Source organism: Salmo salar, chromosome ssa15 (genome assembly GCF_905237065.1).
Source record: "Salmo salar chromosome ssa15, Ssal_v3.1, whole genome shotgun sequence".
Lineage (NCBI taxonomy): Eukaryota > Metazoa > Chordata > Actinopteri > Salmoniformes > Salmonidae > Salmo > Salmo salar.
Window position 1 is genome coordinate 15,021,762 of NC_059456.1, and position 21,961 is coordinate 15,043,722.

The 21,961-nt window shown below is 46.6% G+C and overlaps 1 protein-coding gene across 5 annotated transcripts in view; it reads right to left on the bottom strand.

Moving 5' to 3' along the window:
- Positions 1–11,571: 11,571 nt before the first annotated feature.
- The window catches only part of hmgn3 (high mobility group nucleosomal binding domain 3), a 91,783-nt gene continuing 81,393 nt past the window's right edge, over positions 11,572–21,961 (bottom strand). The window contains exons 2-7 of one of the 5 annotated variants that reach the window (XM_014143593.2): positions 20,896–20,946; positions 20,604–20,633; positions 18,103–18,156; positions 17,712–17,783; positions 17,441–17,540; positions 12,393–12,458 (exon numbers count right to left, since the gene is read on the bottom strand). In XM_014143593.2, the coding sequence (XP_013999068.1) occupies positions 12,451–12,458; positions 17,441–17,540; positions 17,712–17,783; positions 18,103–18,156; positions 20,604–20,633; positions 20,896–20,946 (315 nt within the window). In that variant the 3' untranslated portion in view covers positions 12,393–12,450. Of the gene's footprint in view, positions 12,459–17,440; positions 17,541–17,711; positions 17,784–18,102; positions 18,157–20,603; positions 20,634–20,895; positions 20,947–21,961 lie in introns of all 5 variants that reach the window. The other 4 variants (XM_014143595.2, XM_014143594.2, XM_045695489.1 and 1 more) reach the window with 4 other exon arrangements.

A 21,961-nucleotide genomic window follows, 5' to 3' on the forward strand; every position in this document is an offset into this window, starting at 1 on the left:
CTTCTCTAACCACTAGGCTACCTGTCTCTAACCACTAGGCTACCTGTCTCTAACCACTAGGCTACCTGTCTCTAACCACTAGGCTACCTGTCTCTAACCACTAGGCTACCTGTCTCTAACCAATAGGCTACCTGCCTCCTCTAACCACTAGGCTACCTTCCTCCTCTAACCACTAGGCTACCTTCCTCCTCTAACCACTAGGCTACCTTCCTCCTCTAACCAATAGGCTACCTTCCTCCTCTAACCACTAGGCTACCTGCCTCCTCTAACCACTAGGCTACCTGCCTACTCTAACCACTAGGCTACCCGCCTACTCTAACCACTAGGCTACCTGCTCTAACCACTAGGCTACCTGCTCTAACCACTAGGCTACCTGCTCTAACCACTAGGCTACCTGCTCTTACCACTAGGCTACCTGTCCCTAACCACTAGGCTACCTGTCTCTAACCACTAGGCTACCTGTCTCTAACCACTAGGCTACCTGTCTCTACCCACTAGGCTACCTGCCTCTAACTACTAGGCTACCTGTCTCTAACCACTAGGCTACCTGCTCTAACCACTAGGCTACCTGCTCTAACCACTAGGCTGCCTGCTCTAACCACTAGACTACCCGCTCTAACCACTAGGCCCCATGCTCTAACCACTAGGCAACCTGCTCTAACCACTAGGCTACCTGCTCTAACCACTAGGCTGCCTGCTCTAATCACTAGACTACCCACTCTAACCACTAGGCCCCATGCTCTAAACACTAGGCAACCTGCTCTAACCACTAGGCTACCTGCTCTAATCACTAGGCTACCTGCTCTAACCACTATACTACCTCCTCTAACCACTAAGCTGCCTGCTCTAACCACTAGTTCCCGCTCTAACCACTAGGCACCATGTTTTAACCACTAGGCTACCTGCTCTAACCACTAGGCTACCTGCTCTAACCACTAGTCTACCTGCTCTAACCACTAGGCTCTAACCACTAGATTACCTGCTCTAACCACTAGGCTACCTGCCTCTAACTACTAGGCTACCTGTCTCTAACTACTAGGCTACCTGTCTCTAACCACTAGGCTACCTGCTCTAACCACGAGGCTACCTGCTCTAACCACGAGGCTGCCTGCTCTAACCACTAGACTACCCGCTCTAACCACTAGGCCCCATGCTCTAACCACTAGGCTACCTGCTCTAACCACTAGGCTACCTGCTCTAACCACTAGGCTACCTGCTTCAACCACTAGGCCACCTGCTCTAACCACTAGGCCCCATGCTCTAACCACTAGAATATCTGCTCTAACCACTAGGCTACCTGTCTCTAACCACTAGGCTACCTGTCTCTAACCACTAGGCTACCTGCCTCTAACCACTAGGCCACATCCTCTAACCACTAGGCTACCTGATCTAACCACTAGGCTACCTGATCTAACCACTAGGCTACCTGATCTAACCACTAGGCTACCTGCTCCAACATCTAGGCTACCTTCTCTAACCACTTTGCTACCTGCTCTAACCACTAGGCTACCTGCTCTAACCACTAGACTACCTGTCTCTAACCACTAGGCTACCTGCTCTAATCACTTGGCTGCCTGCTCTAACCACTAGACTACCTCCTCTAACCACTAGGCTGCCTGCTCTAACCACTAGTTCCCGCTCTAACCACTAGGCACCATGCTCTAACCACTAGGCTACCTGTCTCTAACCACTAGGCTACCTGCATTAACCACTGGTCTACCTGCTCTAACCATTATGCTCCCTAACCACTAGGCTACCTGCTCTAACCACTAGGCTACCTGCTCTAACCACTAGGCTACCTGCTCTAACCTCTAGGCTACCTGCTCTAACCACTAGGCTCTAACCACTAGGCTACCTGCTCTAACCACTAGAATACCTGCTCTAACCACTAGAATACCTGCTCTAACCACTAGGCTACCTGTCTCTAACCACTAGGCTACCTGTCTCTAACCACTAGGCTACCTTCTCTAACCACTAGGCTACCTGCTCTAACCACTAGGCTACCTGCTCTAACATCTAGGCTAACTTCTCTAACCACTAGGCTACCTGCTCTAACCACTAGGCTACCTGTCTCCTCTAACCACTAGGCTACCTGTCTCCTCTAACCACTAGGCTACCTTCCTCCTCTAACCACTAGGCTACCTTCCTCCTCTAACCACTAGGCTACCTTCCTCCTCTAACCAATAGGCTACCTTCCTCCTCTAACCACTAGGCTACCTGCCTCCTCTAACCACTAGGCTACCTGCCTACTCTAACCACTAGGCTACCTGCCTACTCTAACCACTAGGCTACCTGCTCTAACCACTAGGCTACCTGCTCTAACCACTAGGCTACCTGCTCTAACCACTAGGCTACCTGCTCTTACCACTAGGCTACCTGTCCCTAACCACTAGGCTACCTGTCTCTAACCACTAGGCTACCTGTCTCTAACCACTAGGCTACCTGTCTCTACCCACTAGGCTACCTGCCTCTAACTACTAGGCTACCTGTCTCTAACCACTAGGCTACCTGCTCTAACCACTAGGCTACCTGCTCTAACCACTAGGCTGCCTGCTCTAACCACTAGACTACCCGCTCTAACCACTAGGCCCCATGCTCTAACCACTAGGCAACCTGCTCTAACCACTAGGCTACCTGCTCTAACCACTAGGCTGCCTGCTCTAATCACTAGACTACCCACTCTAACCACTAGGCCCCATGCTCTAAACACTAGGCAACCTGCTCTAACCACTAGGCTACCTGCTCTAATCACTAGGCTACCTGCTCTAACCACTATACTACCTCCTCTAACCACTAAGCTGCCTGCTCTAACCACTAGTTCCCGCTCTAACCACTAGGCACCATGTTTTAACCACTAGGCTACCTGCTCTAACCACTAGGCTACCTGCTCTAACCACTAGTCTACCTGCTCTAACCACTAGGCTACCTGTCTCTAACTACTAGGCTACCTGTCTCTAACCACTAGGCTACCTGCTCTAACCACGAGGCTACCTGCTCTAACCACGAGGCTACCTGCTCTAACCACTAGGCTACCTGCTCTAACCACTAGGCTACCTGCTTCAACCACTAGGCCACCTGCTCTAACCACTAGGCCCCATGCTCTAACCACTAGAATATCTGCTCTAACCACTAGGCTACCTGTCTCTAACCACTAGGCTACCTGTCTCTAACCACTAGGCTACCTGCCTCTAACCACTAGGCCACCTCCTCTAACCACTAGGCTACCTGATCTAACCACTAGGCTACCTGATCTAACCACTAGGCTCCCTGATCTAACCACTAGGCTCCCTGATCTAACCACTAGGCTACCTGCTCCAACATCTAGGCTACCTGCTCTAACCACTTTGCTACCTGCTCTAACCACTAGGCTACCTGCTCTAACCACTAGACTACCTGTCTCTAACCACTAGGCTACCTGCTCTAATCACTTGGCTGCCTGCTCTAACCACTAGACTACCTCCTCTAACCACTAGGCTGCCTGCTCTAACCACTAGTTCCCGCTCTAACCACTAGGCACCATGCTCTAACCACTAGGCTACCTGCTCTAACCACTAGGCTACCTGTCTCTAACCACTAGGCTACCTGCATTAACCACTGGTCTACCTGCTCTAACCATTATGCTCTAACCACTATGCTACCTGCTCTAACCACTAGGCTACCTGCTCTAACCACTAGGCTACCTGCTCTAACCTCTAGGCTACCTGCTCTAACCACTAGGCTCCAACCACTAGGCTACCTGCTCTAACCACTAGAATACCTGCTCTAACCACTAGAATACCTGCTCTAACCACTAGGCTACCTGCCTCTAACCACTAGGCTACCTGCCTCTAACCACTAGGCTACCTGCCTCTAACCACTAGGCTACCTGCCTCTAACCACTAGGCTACCTGCCTCTAACCACTAGGCTACCTGCCTCTAACCACTAGGCTACCTGCCTCTAACCACTAGGCTACCTGCCTCTAACCACTAGGCTACCTGCTCTAACCACTAGGCTACCTGCTTCACCTACTAGGCTACCTGCTCTAACCACTAGGCTATCTGCTCTAACCACTAGGCTATCTGCTCTAACCACTAGGCTATCTGCTCTAACCTCTAGGCTACCTGCTCTAACCACTAGGCTACCTGCTTAAACTACTAGGCTACCTGCTCTAACCACTAGGCTACCTGCTCTAGCCACTAGGCCCCATGCTCTAACCGCTAGGCCCCCTGCCTCCTCTAACCACTAGGCTACCTGCCTCCTCTAACCACTAGGCTACCTGCCTCCTCTAACCACTAGGCTACCTGCCTCCTCTAACCACTAGGCTACCTGCCTCCTCTAACCACTAGGCTACCTGCCTCCTCTAACCACTAGGCTACCTGCCTCCTCTAACCACTAGGCTACCTGCCTCCTCTAACCACTAGGCTACCTGCCTCCTCTAACCACCAGGCTACCTGCTCTAACCACTAGGCTACCTGCCTCTAACCACTAGGCTACCTGCTCTTACCACTAGGCTACCTGCTCTTACCACTAGGCTACCTGCTCTTACCACTAGGCTACCTGCTCTTACCACTAGGCTACCTGTCCCTAACCACTAGGCTACCTGTCTCTAACCACTAGGCTACCTGTCTCTACCCACTAGGCTACCTGTCTCTAACCACTAGGCTACCTGCTCTAACCACTAGGCTACCTGCTCTAACCACTAGGCTGCCTGCTCTAACCACTAGGCTACCTGCTCTAACCACTAGGCTACCAGCTTCAACCACTAGGCTACGTGCTCTAACAACTAGGCTGCCTGCTCTAATCACTAGACTACCCACTCTAACCACTAGGCCCCATGCTCTAAACACTAGGCAACCTGCTCTAACCACAAGCCTACCTGCTCTAACCACTTTGCTACCTGCTCTAACCACTAGGCTACCTGCTCTAACCACTAGACTACCTGTCTCTAACCACTAGGCTACCTGCTCTAATCACTAGGCGTCCTGCTCTAACCACTAGACTACCTCCTCTAACCACTAGGCTACCTGCTCGAACCACTAGTCTACCTGCTCTAACCACTAGGCTCTAACCACTAGATTACCTGCTCTAACCACTAGGCTAACTGCTCTAACCACTAGGCTACCTCCTCTAACCACTAGGCTACCTGTCTCTAACCACTAGGCTAACTGCCTCTAACCACTAGGCTACCTGCCCTAACCACTAGGCTACCTGCCTCTAACCACTAGGCCACCTCCTCTAACCACTAGGCTACCTGATCTAACCACTAGGCTACCTGATCTAACCACTAGGCTACCTGCTCCAACATCTAGACTACCTTCTCTAACCACTTTGCTACCTGCTCTAACCACTAGGCTACCTGCACTAACCACTAGACTACCTGCCTCTAACCACTAGGCTACCTGCCCTAACCACTAGGCTACCTGCCTCTAACCACTAGGCTACCTGCCTCTAACCACTAGGCTACCTGCCTCTAACCACTAGGCTACCTGTCTCTAACCACTAGGCTACCTGCTCTAACCACTAGGCCACCTGATCTAACCACTAGGCTACCTGATCTAACCACTAGGCTACCTGATCTAACCACTAGGCTACCTGCTCCAACATCTAGTCTACCTTCTCTAACCACTTTGCTACCTGCTCTAACCACTAGGCTACCTGCTCTAACCACTAGACTACCTGTCTCTAACCACTAGGCTAACTGCTCTAATCACTAGGCGTCCTGCTCTAACCACTAGACTACCTCCTCTAACCACTAGGCTGCCTGCTCTAACCACTAGTTCCCAATCTAACCACGAGGCACCATGCTCTAACCACTAGGCTACCTGCTCTAACCACTAGGCTACCTGCTCTAACCACTAGGCTACCTGCTCTAACCACTAGGCTACCTGCTCTAACCACTAGGCTACCTGATCTAACCACTAGGCTACCTGCTCTAACCACTAGTCTACCTGCTCTAACCACTAGGCTCTAACCACTAGATTACCTGCTCTAACCACTAGGCTACCTGCTCTAACCACTAGGCTACCTTCTCTAACCACTAGGCTACCTGCTCTAACCACTAGGCTACCTGCTCTAACATCTAGGCTAACTTCTCTAACCACTAGGCTACCTGTCTCTAACCACTAGGCTACCTGTCTCTAACCACTAGGCTACCTGTCTCTAACCACTAGGCTACCTGTCTCTAACCACTAGGCTACCTGTCTCTAACCAATAGGCTACCTGCCTCCTCTAACCACTAGGCTACCTTCCTCCTCTAACCACTAGGCTACCTTCCTCCTCTAACCACTAGGCTACCTTCCTCCTCTAACCAATAGGCTACCTTCCTCCTCTAACCACTAGGCTACCTGCCTCCTCTAACCACTAGGCTACCTGCCTACTCTAACCACTAGGCTACCTGCCTACTCTAACCACTAGGCTACCTGCTCTAACCACTAGGCTACCTGCTCTAACCACTAGGCTACCTGCTCTAACCACTAGGCTACCTGCTCTTACCACTAGGCTACCTGTCCCTAACCACTAGGCTACCTGTCTCTAACCACTAGGCTACCTGTCTCTAACCACTAGGCTACCTGTCTCTACCCACTAGGCTACCTGCCTCTAACTACTAGGCTACCTGTCTCTAAACACTAGGCTACCTGCTCTAACCACTAGGCTACCTGCTCTAACCACTAGGCTGCCTGCTCTAACCACTAGACTACCCGCTCTAACCACTAGGCCCCATGCTCTAACCACTAGGCAACCTGCTCTAACCACTAGGCTACCTGCTCTAACCACTAGGCTGCCTGCTCTAATCACTAGACTACCCACTCTAACCACTAGGCCCCATGCTCTAAACACTAGGCAACCTGCTCTAACCACTAGGCTACCTGCTCTAATCACTAGGCTACCTGCTCTAACCACTATACTACCTCCTCTAACCACTAAGCTGCCTGCTCTAACCACTAGTTCCCGCTCTAACCACTAGGCACCATGTTTTAACCACTAGGCTACCTGCTCTAACCACTAGGCTACCTGCTCTAACCACTAGTCTACCTGCTCTAACCACTAGGCTCTAACCACTAGATTACCTGCTCTAACCACTAGGCTACCTGCCTCTAACTACTAGGCTACCTGTCTCTAACTACTAGGCTACCTGTCTCTAACCACTAGGCTACCTGCTCTAACCACGAGGCTACCTGCTCTAACCACGAGGCTGCCTGCTCTAACCACTAGACTACCCGCTCTAACCACTAGGCCCCATGCTCTAACCACTAGGCTACCTGCTCTAACCACTAGGCTACCTGCTCTAACCACTAGGCTACCTGCTTCAACCACTAGGCCACCTGCTCTAACCACTAGGCCCCATGCTCTAACCACTAGAATATCTGCTCTAACCACTAGGCTACCTGTCTCTAACCACTAGGCTACCTGTCTCTAACCACTAGGCTACCTGCCTCTAACCACTAGGCCACATCCTCTAACCACTAGGCTACCTGATCTAACCACTAGGCTACCTGATCTAACCACTAGGCTACCTGATCTAACCACTAGGCTACCTGCTCCAACATCTAGGCTACCTTCTCTAACCACTTTGCTACCTGCTCTAACCACTAGGCTACCTGCTCTAACCACTAGACTACCTGTCTCTAACCACTAGGCTACCTGCTCTAATCACTTGGCTGCCTGCTCTAACCACTAGACTACCTCCTCTAACCACTAGGCTGCCTGCTCTAACCACTAGGCACCATGCTCTAACCACTAGGCTACCTGCTCTAACCACTAGGCTACCTGTCTCTAACCACTAGGCTACCTGCATTAACCACTGGTCTACCTGCTCTAACCATTATGCTCTAACCACTAGGCTACCTGCTCTAACCACTAGGCTACCTGCTCTAACCACTAGGCTACCTGCTCTAACCTCTAGGCTACCTGCTCTAACCACTAGGCTCTAACCACTAGGCTACCTGCTCTAACCACTAGAATACCTGCTCTAACCACTAGAATACCTGCTCTAACCACTAGGCTACCTGTCTCTAACCACTAGGCTACCTGTCTCTAACCACTAGGCTACCTTCTCTAACCACTAGGCTACCTGCTCTAACCACTAGGCTACCTGCTCTAACATCTAGGCTAACTTCTCTAACCACTAGGCTACCTGCTCTAACCACTAGGCTACCTGTCTCCTCTAACCACTAGGCTACCTGTCTCCTCTAACCACTAGGCTACCTTCCTCCTCTAACCACTAGGCTACCTTCCTCCTCTAACCACTAGGCTACCTTCCTCCTCTAACCAATAGGCTACCTTCCTCCTCTAACCACTAGGCTACCTGCCTCCTCTAACCACTAGGCTACCTGCCTACTCTAACCACTAGGCTACCTGCCTACTCTAACCACTAGGCTACCTGCTCTAACCACTAGGCTACCTGCTCTAACCACTAGGCTACCTGCTCTAACCACTAGGCTACCTGCTCTTACCACTAGGCTACCTGTCCCTAACCACTAGGCTACCTGTCTCTAACCACTAGGCTACCTGTCTCTAACCACTAGGCTACCTGTCTCTACCCACTAGGCTACCTGCCTCTAACTACTAGGCTACCTGTCTCTAACCACTAGGCTACCTGCTCTAACCACTAGGCTACCTGCTCTAACCACTAGGCTGCCTGCTCTAACCACTAGACTACCCGCTCTAACCACTAGGCCCCATGCTCTAACCACTAGGCAACCTGCTCTAACCACTAGGCTACCTGCTCTAACCACTAGGCTGCCTGCTCTAATCACTAGACTACCCACTCTAACCACTAGGCCCCATGCTCTAAACACTAGGCAACCTGCTCTAACCACTAGGCTACCTGCTCTAATCACTAGGCTACCTGCTCTAACCACTATACTACCTCCTCTAACCACTAAGCTGCCTGCTCTAACCACTAGTTCCCGCTCTAACCACTAGGCACCATGTTTTAACCACTAGGCTACCTGCTCTAACCACTAGGCTACCTGCTCTAACCACTAGTCTACCTGCTCTAACCACTAGGCTACCTGTCTCTAACTACTAGGCTACCTGTCTCTAACCACTAGGCTACCTGCTCTAACCACGAGGCTACCTGCTCTAACCACGAGGCTACCTGCTCTAACCACTAGGCTACCTGCTCTAACCACTAGGCTACCTGCTTCAACCACTAGGCCACCTGCTCTAACCACTAGGCCCCATGCTCTAACCACTAGAATATCTGCTCTAACCACTAGGCTACCTGTCTCTAACCACTAGGCTACCTGTCTCTAACCACTAGGCTACCTGCCTCTAACCACTAGGCCACCTCCTCTAACCACTAGGCTACCTGATCTAACCACTAGGCTACCTGATCTAACCACTAGGCTCCCTGATCTAACCACTAGGCTCCCTGATCTAACCACTAGGCTACCTGCTCCAACATCTAGGCTACCTGCTCTAACCACTTTGCTACCTGCTCTAACCACTAGGCTACCTGCTCTAACCACTAGACTACCTGTCTCTAACCACTAGGCTACCTGCTCTAATCACTTGGCTGCCTGCTCTAACCACTAGACTACCTCCTCTAACCACTAGGCTGCCTGCTCTAACCACTAGTTCCCGCTCTAACCACTAGGCACCATGCTCTAACCACTAGGCTACCTGCTCTAACCACTAGGCTACCTGTCTCTAACCACTAGGCTACCTGCATTAACCACTGGTCTACCTGCTCTAACCATTATGCTCTAACCACTAGGCTACCTGCTCTAACCACTAGGCTACCTGCTCTAACCACTAGGCTACCTGCTCTAACCTCTAGGCTACCTGCTCTAACCACTAGGCTCTAACCACTAGGCTACCTGCTCTAACCACTAGAATACCTGCTCTAACCACTAGAATACCTGCTCTAACCACTAGGCTACCTGCCTCTAACCACTAGGCTACCTGCCTCTAACCACTAGGCTACCTGCCTCTAACCACTAGGCTACCTGCCTCTAACCACTAGGCTACCTGCCTCTAACCACTAGGCTACCTGCCTCTAACCACTAGGCTACCTGCCTCTAACCACTAGGCTACCTGCTCTAACCACTAGGCTACCTGCTTCACCTACTAGGCTACCTGCTCTAACCACTAGGCTATCTGCTCTAACCACTAGGCTATCTGCTCTAACCACTAGGCTATCTGCTCTAACCTCTAGGCTACCTGCTCTAACCACTAGGCTACCTGCTTAAACTACTAGGCTACCTGCTCTAACCACTAGGCTACCTGCTCTAGCCACTAGGCCCCATGCTCTAACCGCTAGGCCCCCTGCCTCCTCTAACCACTAGGCTACCTGCCTCCTCTAACCACTAGGCTACCTGCCTCCTCTAACCACTAGGCTACCTGCCTCCTCTAACCACTAGGCTACCTGCCTCCTCTAACCACTAGGCTACCTGCCTCCTCTAACCACTAGGCTACCTGCCTCCTCTAACCACTAGGCTACCTGCCTCCTCTAACCACTAGGCTACCTGCCTCCTCTAACCACTAGGCTACCTGCCTCCTCTAACCACTAGACTACCTGTCTCTAACCACTAGGCCCCATGCTCTAACCACTAGGCTACCTGCTCTAACCAATTAGCATAATAAAATAATCTCAAAATAGTCTCAATCCACCGCATCGGCCGATGTCGCCCTTCCACATCTGCGGTTAATAGTGACGGAGCTAGAGCTGTGTTTGTCAGAATATTTTTTATACATATTTTCGGGATACTTCAAGGGGTCTTCAAATTCTAAATCAAATAGCTTAATGATCCTTGGTATGACCTTCTTAAAACAATTCCTTATAGTTCAGTAGAACCCCACCTCCCCCCAGCTAAGACAGGGTTTAGACTCTAATGGGTTAATGACAGCCATGTTGACTGAGACAGGTGTATCACGTTGACCGAGACAGGTGTATCACGTTGAAGTAAGGCACATAATTATAGAGTTTATTGGTTCTGTATTGGTCTTACAACAGGTTAGAACTGTGTTATAACCTTAACTGTGTTACAACTGTTATAACCTTAACTGTGTTACAACTGTTATAACCTTAACTGTGTTACAACTGTTATAACCTTAACTGTGTTATAACTGTTATAACCTTAACTGTGTTACAACCGTGTTACAACCTTAACCGTGTTACAACCTTACTGTGTTACAACTGTGTAGAACCTTAACATTACACAGTTATGACAAGGTTATAGACAGTTATAGAGTTCTGAACCTTTTCTCAGTGCTCTACACTGCTCTAGAGGTCTGCTTCTATGGGGAAATATTTCCACATCCACAGCCTATCATTGGCCCAAGGCTCTGAGTGACACCTGGGCTGGACAATGAGGGGGCCTCTCTAGACTCAACTGCCCCGCCTCTCTGTGAAATGCTGATCTTTCATTTCCTGACACAGCAGTTGTATTTAACATGCCCCCCCCCTTGACCTCTCTCTCACACACACACACACACACACACACACACACACACACACACACACACACACACAGAAATGCCTGAGCTTTCCAGAGCATAAATACAGGTGAAGAGGGTATTGCATGGGTACAGATAGTGACTAAATACACTAGGGTCACTAGGAAGTAAACCACACAGTACTCACAAGATGTCAACTCGGTTTTTATTTCAAAATATTGTTTTCCCCACAGGCAGGGTGGAACCCAGAGAGGTTCAAGAAGCCTCAGAGTTCTAGAACAGAAGCACCACTTGTTATTGCTATGCTGCTCTGACAGACAACCAGGGTGGAACCCAGAGGTTCTGGAAGCCAGAGTTCTAGAACAGTCTGCTCTGACAGAACCACAGACTCACAAATTACAACACAAGAGTGGCTGGCGATTCTGAACACTTCTAAATCTGTTTAAAAATCTGCAAATATTCACCATGGCAACACCTCAGGTCAGGGTCACATGTGATGTCATAGGAGGCTAGTCTGACCCTTGGGTCTCTGATGTCAGAGGTGGAAGGTCCATTTAATTTACAGCGATGTCATCACAAAAAGAGCCATCGCGCTCAAGAGGACATGACATTGTTTAGAAAGGAAGTGAGAGGCATCACCATGGTGACCCCATGAGGCTCCTCCCACTGCCAGAGGAAGAATACTTGCGGCCATTTTATAAAAACATGTCACTTCATTCTATCCTTTCCTGAAAGACAGAGAGACAGAGAGACAGAGAGACAGAGAGACAGAGAGACAGAGAGACAGAGAGACAGAGAGACAGAGAGAGAGAGAGAGAGAGAGAGAGAGAGAGAGAGAGAGAGAGAGAGAGAGAGAGAGAGAGAGACACAACTGTAAGGAGGAGTGTGGGTTGCTGCTGGTTCTCTTTGCTAGTAGCACAGGACAAACAAAAATCAGCATTTTACAAAATCCTGGAAAAAAAATATCCTCCGTTTCCATGGTACTGTTTTGAGAGGAGTCAGAGAAAGACCCCCCCCCCCCACCACTTCCTCATTCCTTCTCCTTGACCGACTCCGCCTTCACAGCCTCAGTCTCCTGCAGACAGAAACAAATATACCACGATGTCATACATGATGTCATAAAGGGACCAGGAAGTACCCGTGGGAGGTTAGATGTTTCCATCCATGGTTCCAAGGCCAAGGAAAAGACTACTAGCTAGCTGGGAGTTAGAAGTATCACTAGCAGTCCACACCACTGTTCTCCAAGCAGACAGACACACAGTGATGTGTTAGAGGCTCATCATAATTGCAGGAATGGAGTAAATGAAATGCAATTATGAATGATACCATTCCACTAATTCCGCTCCAGGAATTACCACGAGCCTGTCCTCCCCAATTATGGTGGCAACATCCTGTTCTGTACATACTGATGGGGGAACACACACACACACACTTCATACTGCAGTCACAACCACACAATGTTAGTGTACACAACCACGTCAAGGTTTAAGCTAAGGTTTAAAGTGCTCCAACACTTAGTTTACAGCACACACACTGGTTAAAGCCACCCACAGAGGTTATACCCCCCCAAAATGATTGATAGATACAGTGCCTTGCGAAAGTATTCGGCCCCCTTGAACTTTGACCTTTTGCCACATTTCAGGCTTCAAACATAAAGATATAAAACTGTAATTTTTTGTGAAGAATCAACAACAAGCGGGACACAATTATGGAGTGGAACGAAATTTATTGGATATTTCAAACCTTTTTAACAAATAAAAAACTGAAAAATTGGCCGTGCAAAATTATTCAGCCCCCTTAAGTTAATACTTTGTAGCGCCACCTTTTGCTGCGATTACAGCTGTAAGTCGCTTGGGGTATGTCTCTATCAGTTCTGCACATCGAGAGACTGAAATTTTTGCCCATTCCTCCTTGCAAAACAGCTCGAGCTCAGTGAGGTTGGATGGAGAGCGTTTGTGAACAGCAGTTTTCAGTTCTTTCCACAGATTCTCGATTGGATTCAGGTCTGGACTTTGACTTGGCCATTCTAACACCTGGATATGATTATTTGTGAACCATTCCATTGTACATTTTGCTTTATGTTTTGGATCATTGTCTTGTTGGAAGACAAATCTCCGTCCCAGTCTCAGGTCTTTTGCAAACTCCATCAGGTTTTCTTCCAGAATGGTCCTGTATTTGGCTCCATCCATCGTCCCATCAATTTTAACCATCTTCCCTGCCCCTGCTGAAGAAAAGCAGGCCCAAACCATGATGCTGCCACCACCATGTTTGACAGTGGGGATGGTGTGTTCAGGGTGATGAGCTGTGTTGCTTTTACGCCAAACATAACGTTTTGCATTGTTGCCAAAAAGTTCGATTTTGGTTTCATCTGACCAGAGCACCTTCTTCCACATGTTTGGTGTGTCTCCCAGGTGGCTAGTGGCAAACTTTAAATGACACTTTATGGATATCTTTAAGAAATGGCTTTCTTCTTGCCACTCTTCCATAAAGGCCAGATTTGTGCAGTATACGACTGATTGTTGTCCTATGGACAGAGTCTCCCACCTCAGCTGTAGATCTCTGCAGTTCATCCAGAGTGATCATGGGCCTCTTGGCTGCATCTCTGATCAGTCTTCTCCTTGTATGAGCTGAAAGTTTAGAGGGACGGCCGGGTCTTCGTAGATTTGCAGTGGTCTGATACTCCTTCCATTTCAATATTAATCGCTTGCACAGTGCTCCTTGGGATGTTTAAAGCTTGGGAAATCTTTTTGTAACCAAATCCGGCTTTAAACTTCTCCACAACAGTATCTCGGACCTGCCTGGTGTGTTCCTTGTTATTCATGATGCTCTCTGCGCTTTAAACGGACCTCTGAGACGATCACAGAGCAGGTGCATTTATACGGAGACTTGATTACACACAGGTGGATTCTATTTATCATCATTAGTCATTTAGGTCAACATTGGATCATTCAGAGATCCTCACTGAACTTCTGGAGAGAGTTTGCTGCACTGAAAGTAAAGGGGCTGAATAATTTTGCACGCCCAATTTTTTGAAATATCCAATAAATTTCGTTATACTTCATGATTGTGTCCCACTTGTTGTTGATTCTTCACAAAAAATTACAGTTTTATATCTTTATGTTTGAAGCCTGAAATGTGGCAAAAGGTCGAAAAGTTCAAGGGGGCCGAATACTTTCGCAAGGCACTGTATTTATCACACACACACAGACACACACACACACAGCACCAGTCAAACGTTTGGACACACCTTCTCAAAGTTTTTTTTTTTGTAATATTTTCTACATTGTAGAATAATAGTGAAGACATCAAAACTATAAAAATAACACATATGGAATCATGTAGTAACCAAAAAGTTTAATAAATCAAAATGTATTTTATATTTAAGATTCTTCAACGTAGCCACCCTTTGCCTTGAAAGCTTTGCACACTCTTGGCGTTCTCTCAACCAGCTTCATGAGGTAGTCACCTGGAATGAACTGCTGGAAATCTGTTCTTTGCTCTGATGATTTTGGTTCCAACCATCGAGATTTTGTGAGACGCAGAGAATGTGAACGGATGATCTCCCCATGTGTGGTTCCCACCGCGAAGCATGGAGGAGGTGTGATGGTGTGGGGGTGCTTTGCTGGTGACACTGTCTGATTAATTTAGAATTCAAGGCACAATTAACCAGCATGGCTACCACAGCATTCTGCAGCGATACGCCATCCCATCTGCTTTGCGCTTAGTGGGACTATCAGTTGTTTTTTCAACAGGACAATGACCCAACACCCCTCCAGGCTGTGTAAGGGCTATTTGACCAAGAAGGAGAGTGATGGAGTGCTGCATCAGATGACCTGGCCTCCACAATCATCCGACCTCAACCCAATTGAGATGGTTTGGGATGAGTTGGACCGCAGAGTGAAGGAAAAGCAACCAACAAGTGCTCAGCATATGTAGGAACTCCTGTTGGAAAAGCATTCCAGGTGAAGCTGGTTGAGAGAATGCCAAGAGTGTGCAAAGCTGTCATCCAGGCAAAGGGTGGCTATTTGAAAAATCTCAAATATATTTTGATTTGTTTAACACATTTTCTGGTTACTAAAATGATTCCATGTGTCATTTCATAGTTGTGATGCCTTCAATATTATTCTACAATGTAGAAAATAGTAAAAATAATAAAAGAAAAAGCCTGGAATGAGTAGGTATGTCCAAACTTTTTTTTGTCTGTCTGTCTGTCTGTCTGTCTGTCTGTCTGTCTGTCTGTCTGTCTGTCTGTCTGTCTGTCTGTCTGTCTGTCTGTCTGTCTGTCTGTCTGTCTGTCTGTCTGTCTGTCTGTCTGTCTGTCTGTCTGTCATAGTAGAATGCACAAGGTGACATGTAGGGCTCGAGGGATTCTTGAAAGTCGGGACAATCCTTGTCCGGCAGGGAAACTTCATTTCTTTACGGATGGCTAACTATGGAAATTCCTTTGGTCTCTAGGGTAATTCAGAAAGCAGATTGAGGACCTTAATACTGATGAATGTGCCTGTTCTTTATGACCGTGTTTCTCCTTTCTTTCAGCTTATATTTATTTTTTGATGTATTTCCTATCATTTATGTTAGTCAGTGCTCCTCTGTAAAAGAGACCTTGGTGTCAGTATGACTCCCTGATAACATAAAAGGTTAAATAAAAAAATAAATAAAATAGATGGTTTCATTATTTGAGCTTAAATATGTCATATAACAAGGCATTTTTCAAAAATATTTTCAATATTATTCATTTCTATGTCAGCTCTGTGCCAGGAAATGCCCTTGTCCAGAGCAAAGAATCACAATTTCAAACTCTCCCAAAAAGTGTTGAAAATTCTGAAAAGTATCTCATGTAGTTTATTGCCCCATTTGACTTTAAATAATATTTCTCTCTAAACTGCGATTGGTCAACATATCGCGCAACAAGGAAACACATGGTCCTGAAAGTCCTCTACTTTCATAGATTTAAACAATATACAACCAGAACCTGTCAATTCCAATTTCACTTCTAGATTAAGATAAAACATGATTTACAGTTCCAATATGTTCATATTAAAATGAGTTTTTTGAGTCATATGAAACTGAGAAAAAACTCAAATTGCTACTAAGTACACCTACTGAATAAAGTAGAAAAATATGGGATTTGTCAACTCCATTTAAAAAATAAATAAATAATAAGTCTGATTTATGTCTAACCCCAACGTGGTCAGAGTGCTGAAAGGTCTGAGAACAGTTAGGTTTTTATTGGGAATTTGCAAATAATATTCAATATTTTACAAAATGTTTGTATTTAACTTTTATTTTTTTAGAAGCAAAAAAAATGTATGTTTTAAAGCACCTGTTGTCAACATCTTCAGTGGCTTGTCAACTCAGTCACTGATGACTAACCCTGTTAAAATAGTTTATTTTCTGTCAATGTTATTAAAAAACTATTTCAATCACTGTTCTGCAACATGCTTAAACTATTGAATTATTTGCTGAGCTAGATCAAAGGGATAATGTTGGCTTTATACATGTTGTTTTATGTTCTGAACCTAGAAAAACATGCCAAAATGCTAATGAAATGAACCCCGCAGGGTTTTATATAGAACTATAAAAAGAAGTTTGGAGATTTGTAATATATTGAATAATCTAATGTCAGAACTAAACAATCAGGGTTCCCGAGAGGCACGGCATCATGGTGTTGGACTACAGACTAGAGACCCGGGTTCAATCCCAGGCTGTGTCACAACCGGCCGTGACCGGGAGTCCCATAGATCGGCCCAGCGTCGTCCGGGTTAAGTGAGGGAGGGGGCCATTACTTGGCTCATCGTGCTCTAGCGACTCCTTGTGGTGGGCCGGGTGCCTGCAGGCTGATGACAGTCGTCAGTTGAATGGTGTGTCCTCTGACACATTGGTGCAGCTGTCTTCCGGGTTAAGCGGGCGAGTGTTATTTGTGAGAAAAACAAAAGTGGAGATTGTCTCGTCTTTCAAGAATCCCTGAGGGAATAGGGTTCCATTTGGGAGACAGCCTAACACTCTGGTTAAATCACTCTTGTCTAGATCCCACAGCACGCCATCTGTCTGTCATACCGTTGACTCTGACTGTCTCACTCTGGCCTCTGACAGACATGGAGTAGGGAGCAAGACTTCTGTAGTAGGTCACACTGACACTGGAGCGAGACACACAGATCTGTGTGTGTGTGTGTGTGTGTGTGTGTGTGTGTGTGTGTGTGTGTGTGTGTGTGTGTGTGAGAGAGAGACAGATATTGAGACAGGGAGAACATTGAAGGAATACATGTTAGATGATTATAATCCCACCACCAGCCCCCTTCCTCTCCTCTGGAGGTGTGGCCTAGCGTACCTCAGTCCTAGCCTGTCCGTTATGGGAGGGGCCATCCTTCACCTTAGCTCCACCTTTCTTTTCCTTCATGTCCTTTGGGCAGAGAAAGCCAATCAGAACACAGCACAGAAACAGCCAGCCAATCAGAAAACAGAAGAGAGACAGCCAGCCAGCCAGCCAGCCAGCCAATCAGAACAATAACAGCCAGCTAAATCAGAACACAGAAACAGAGTCGACTAATCCCAACAGAGGACAAATACGAACAATAAAAACATAGGACTGAGAGTACCTTTGAGAACATTCAAATGGACTTTAAAACAAACCCATCATGCATCTGTGGATACACTCTCCAATGCCTGGACAGTGTGTGTGTGTGTGTGTGTGTGTGTGTGTGTGTGTTCGATGGCTTTACCTTGGCGATAGCCTTCTTAGGCTTGACCTCAACAGGTTTGGGAGGAGCTGGTTTCTGCAGGTCAGATAGAGAGAGACGTTAGCTTTAGCACTCAGAGTTGGGAACCGCCACAGAATTAGCTTAGCTTATTCTAGCATAGAGTTGGGAACCGCCACAGAATTAGCTTAGCTTATTCTAGCATAGAGTTGGGAACCGCCACAGAATTAGCTTAGCTTATTCTAGCATAGAGTTGGGAACCGCCACAGAATTAGCTTAGCTTATTCTAGCATAGAGTTGGGAACCGCCACAGAATTAGCTTAGCTTATTCTAGCATAGAGTTGGGAACCGCCATATAATTAGCTTAGTTTAGAGAATGGGGCATTTCTATAGAATTAGCTTAGCAAATAGAATGGGAAAATAACATGGAAATGTATGTAAACCTGAACAGTAAGTGTATTGTAGGCTATAGGTGAAGCCATACAATACCCACCAGTAGAGGGCAACGCCTTAGATAGAGATTTATGTCCAATTTAAAATCAATACTTACTAAACAGTTGATTTAATATCAGTAAACAGGGCAGGCTATCATATAGCCTGTTAATGAAGGTGAGGTGTATATGAGCAACAAGAACCTGTTGATAAATTATCTATAACATAATCAGCAGTAAGGTACAGTAATAATGTAATAACATTATCACTACATTATCCATGATTATGACAGACAGAGGATGAACAGAACAGAGGTCTGGCAAACGAGGGCAAAGGAACAAAACCAAGCGCAGGACCAGACGGAACCTACAGGGATGTTTTCCCCACCACCACCACCTTTAGAACCCTGTTCAGAACATTCACGGTCTGAATAATCTTTAAGGAATACCTAGGATAGGATAAAGTAATCCTTCTAACCCCCCCCCCCTTAAAAGATTTAGATGCACTATTGTAAAGTGGTTGTTCCACTGGATATCATAAGGTGAATGCACCAATTTGTAAGTCGCTCTGGATAAGAGCTATTGACACGGCTGGATAAAAAAACATACCCGATTTAATCTGGTTACCACTCCTACCCAGTAACTAGAATATGCATATACTTATTACATATGGATAGAAAACACCCTAAAGTTTCTAAAACTGTTTGAATGGTGTCTGTGAGTATAACAGAACTCAAATGGCAGGTCAAAACCTGAGAGATTCCTTTACAGGAAGTGGCCTGTCTGACCATTTCTTGAACTTCTTTTCCATCTCTATCTTTTACTAAGGATCTCTGCTCTAACGTGACACTTCCCACGTCGTCCATAGGCGCTCAGAGCCCGGGAAAAAACAGAATGTCGTCATTCCAGCCCCAGGCTGAAACACATTATCGCCTTTCTCAAGTGGCCGATCAAGGGACACTGGGCTTATGCGCGTGACCCGACCGCCCCCGCCTTTGTGATTTTTTCCTCTGTTTGCCGAAAAGGAGATTCCCTGTCGGAATATTATCGCTTTTCTACGAGAAAAATGGCGTAAAAATTGATTTTAAACAGCGGTTGACATGCTTCGAAGTACGGTAATGGAATATTTAGAATTTTATTGTCACGAATTGCGCCATGCGCGCGACACTTCTTTACCATTTCGGATAGTGTCTGGAACGCATGAACAAAACGCCGCTATTCGGATATAACGATGGATTATTTTGGACCAAACCAACATTTGTTATTGAAGTAGCAGTCCTGGGTGTGCATTCTGACGAAGACAACAAAAGGTAATCAAACTTTTATAATAGTAAATATGATTATGGTGAGTGCTAAACTTGCCGGGTGTCTAAATAGCGAGCCCGTGATGCCTGGGCTATGTACTTAGAATATTGCAAAATGTGCTTTCACCAAAAAGCTATTTTAAAATCGGACTTATCGAGTGCATAGAGGAGGTCTGTATCTATAATTCTTAAAATAATTGTTATGCTTTTTGTGAACGTTTATCGTGAGTAATTTAGTAAAATGTTAGCGAATTCCCCGGAAGTTTGCGGGGGGTATGCTAGTTCTGAACGTCACATGCTAATGTAAAAAGCTGGTTTTTGATATAAATATGAACTTGATTGAACAAAACATGCATGTATTGTATAACATAATGTCCTAGGGTTGTCATCTGATGAAGATCATCAAAGGTGAGTGCTGCATTTAGCTGTCTTCTGGGTTTTGGTGACATTATATGCTGGCTTGAAAAATGGGTGTCTGATTATTTCTGGCTTGGTACTCTGCTGAAATAATCTAATGTTTTGCTTTCGTTGTAAAGCCTTTTTGAAATCGGACAGTGTGGTTAGATTAACGAGAGTCTTGTCTTTAAATAGCGGTAAAATAGTCATATGTTTGAGAAATTGAAGTAAGCGTCCCACCTAGCCCATAGAGGTTAAATGTAAATGTAATGAATGAAATAGTCATTTAGAACGCCCTTTCCAACGCTCCATTAGAATGCTCCATTAGAACGCTCGAGAGAGAAGGGAGGAAGAACGAGAGAGGGATGGCGGAAGAGGGAATTATTCAACTTACCGATGACAACCTCTCTGACCGCCTGGTGGGCTACCGAAGGAGACAGAGAGACAGAGAAAACACGAGAGACACAGAGAAACACAAACAGGGAGCGAGAGAGAGGGAAAGGGGACATATCAGTTGTGTTGAGGAGCTGGTAGTGTGTGGGACTGGATAGAGTGTGTATGTATAAAGATACCTCTTCACGTATCAGTGTGCATGAGTGTTTGCTGTATGGACTGTGTGTGGTGACTGGTCCATTAGAAGCATGTTTGCTGTTGTTTAAAAACACACACACACACGGAGCTCCTACCTCCTGCTTGGTGACCTTGGAGGCATCCTTGGCATGGGCCCCTTCAGGAGACTAAAGGAAACGCAGACAGGAGAGTTAGAACACAACACACTTCATCCACACCTCGCAACGACAGCTAACGAAAGAGTGACATGGAATGTATTTTCTTTTGAGTGAATGTCTTGTTTTTTTAACCTTTATTTAACCAGGTAGGCCAGTTGAGAACAAGTTCTCATTTACAACTGCGACCTGGCCAAGATAAAGCTGAGCAGTACGACACAAACAACAGAGTTAAACAAATGTACAGTCAATAACACAATAGAAAAATCTATGTACAGTGTGTGCAAATGTAGGAGAGTAGGGAGGTAGACAATAAATAGGCCCTAGAGGCGAAATAATTACAATTTAGCAGATTAATACTGGAGTGATAGATGTGCAGATGATGATGTGCAAGTAGAGATACTGGGGGTAAAAGAGCAAGAGGGTAATAATAATGGGAGGAGGTAGTTGGATGGGCTGTTTACAGGTACAGTGATTGGTAAGCTGCTCTGACAGCTGATGCTTAAAGTTAAAGTTAGAGAGGGAGATGTAAGACTCCAGCTTCAGAGATTTTTGCAATTCGTTCCAGTCATTTGCAGCAGAGAACTGGAAGGAAAGGCGACCAAAGCAGGAATTGGCTTTGGGGATGATCAGTGAGATATACCTGCTGGAGCGCGTGCTACGGGTGGGTGCTGCTATGGTGACCAGTGAGCTGAGATAAGGCGGGGCTTTACCTTCCAAATACTTATAGATGACCTGGAGCCAGTGGGTTTGGCGACGGACATACAGCGAGGGCCAGCCAACGAGCATATACAAGTCGCAGTGGTGGGTAGTATATGGGGCTTTGGTGACAATACGGATGGCACTGTGATAGCAAACTGGATGCAGTCTGAGTAGCATGTTGAGGCTATTTCGTAAATGACATCATCGAAGTCAAGGATCGGCAGGATAGTCAGTTTTACGAGGGTATGTTTGGCAGTATGAGTGAAGGATGCTTTGTTGCGAAATAGGAAGCAGATTCTAGATTTAATTTTGGATTGGAGATGCT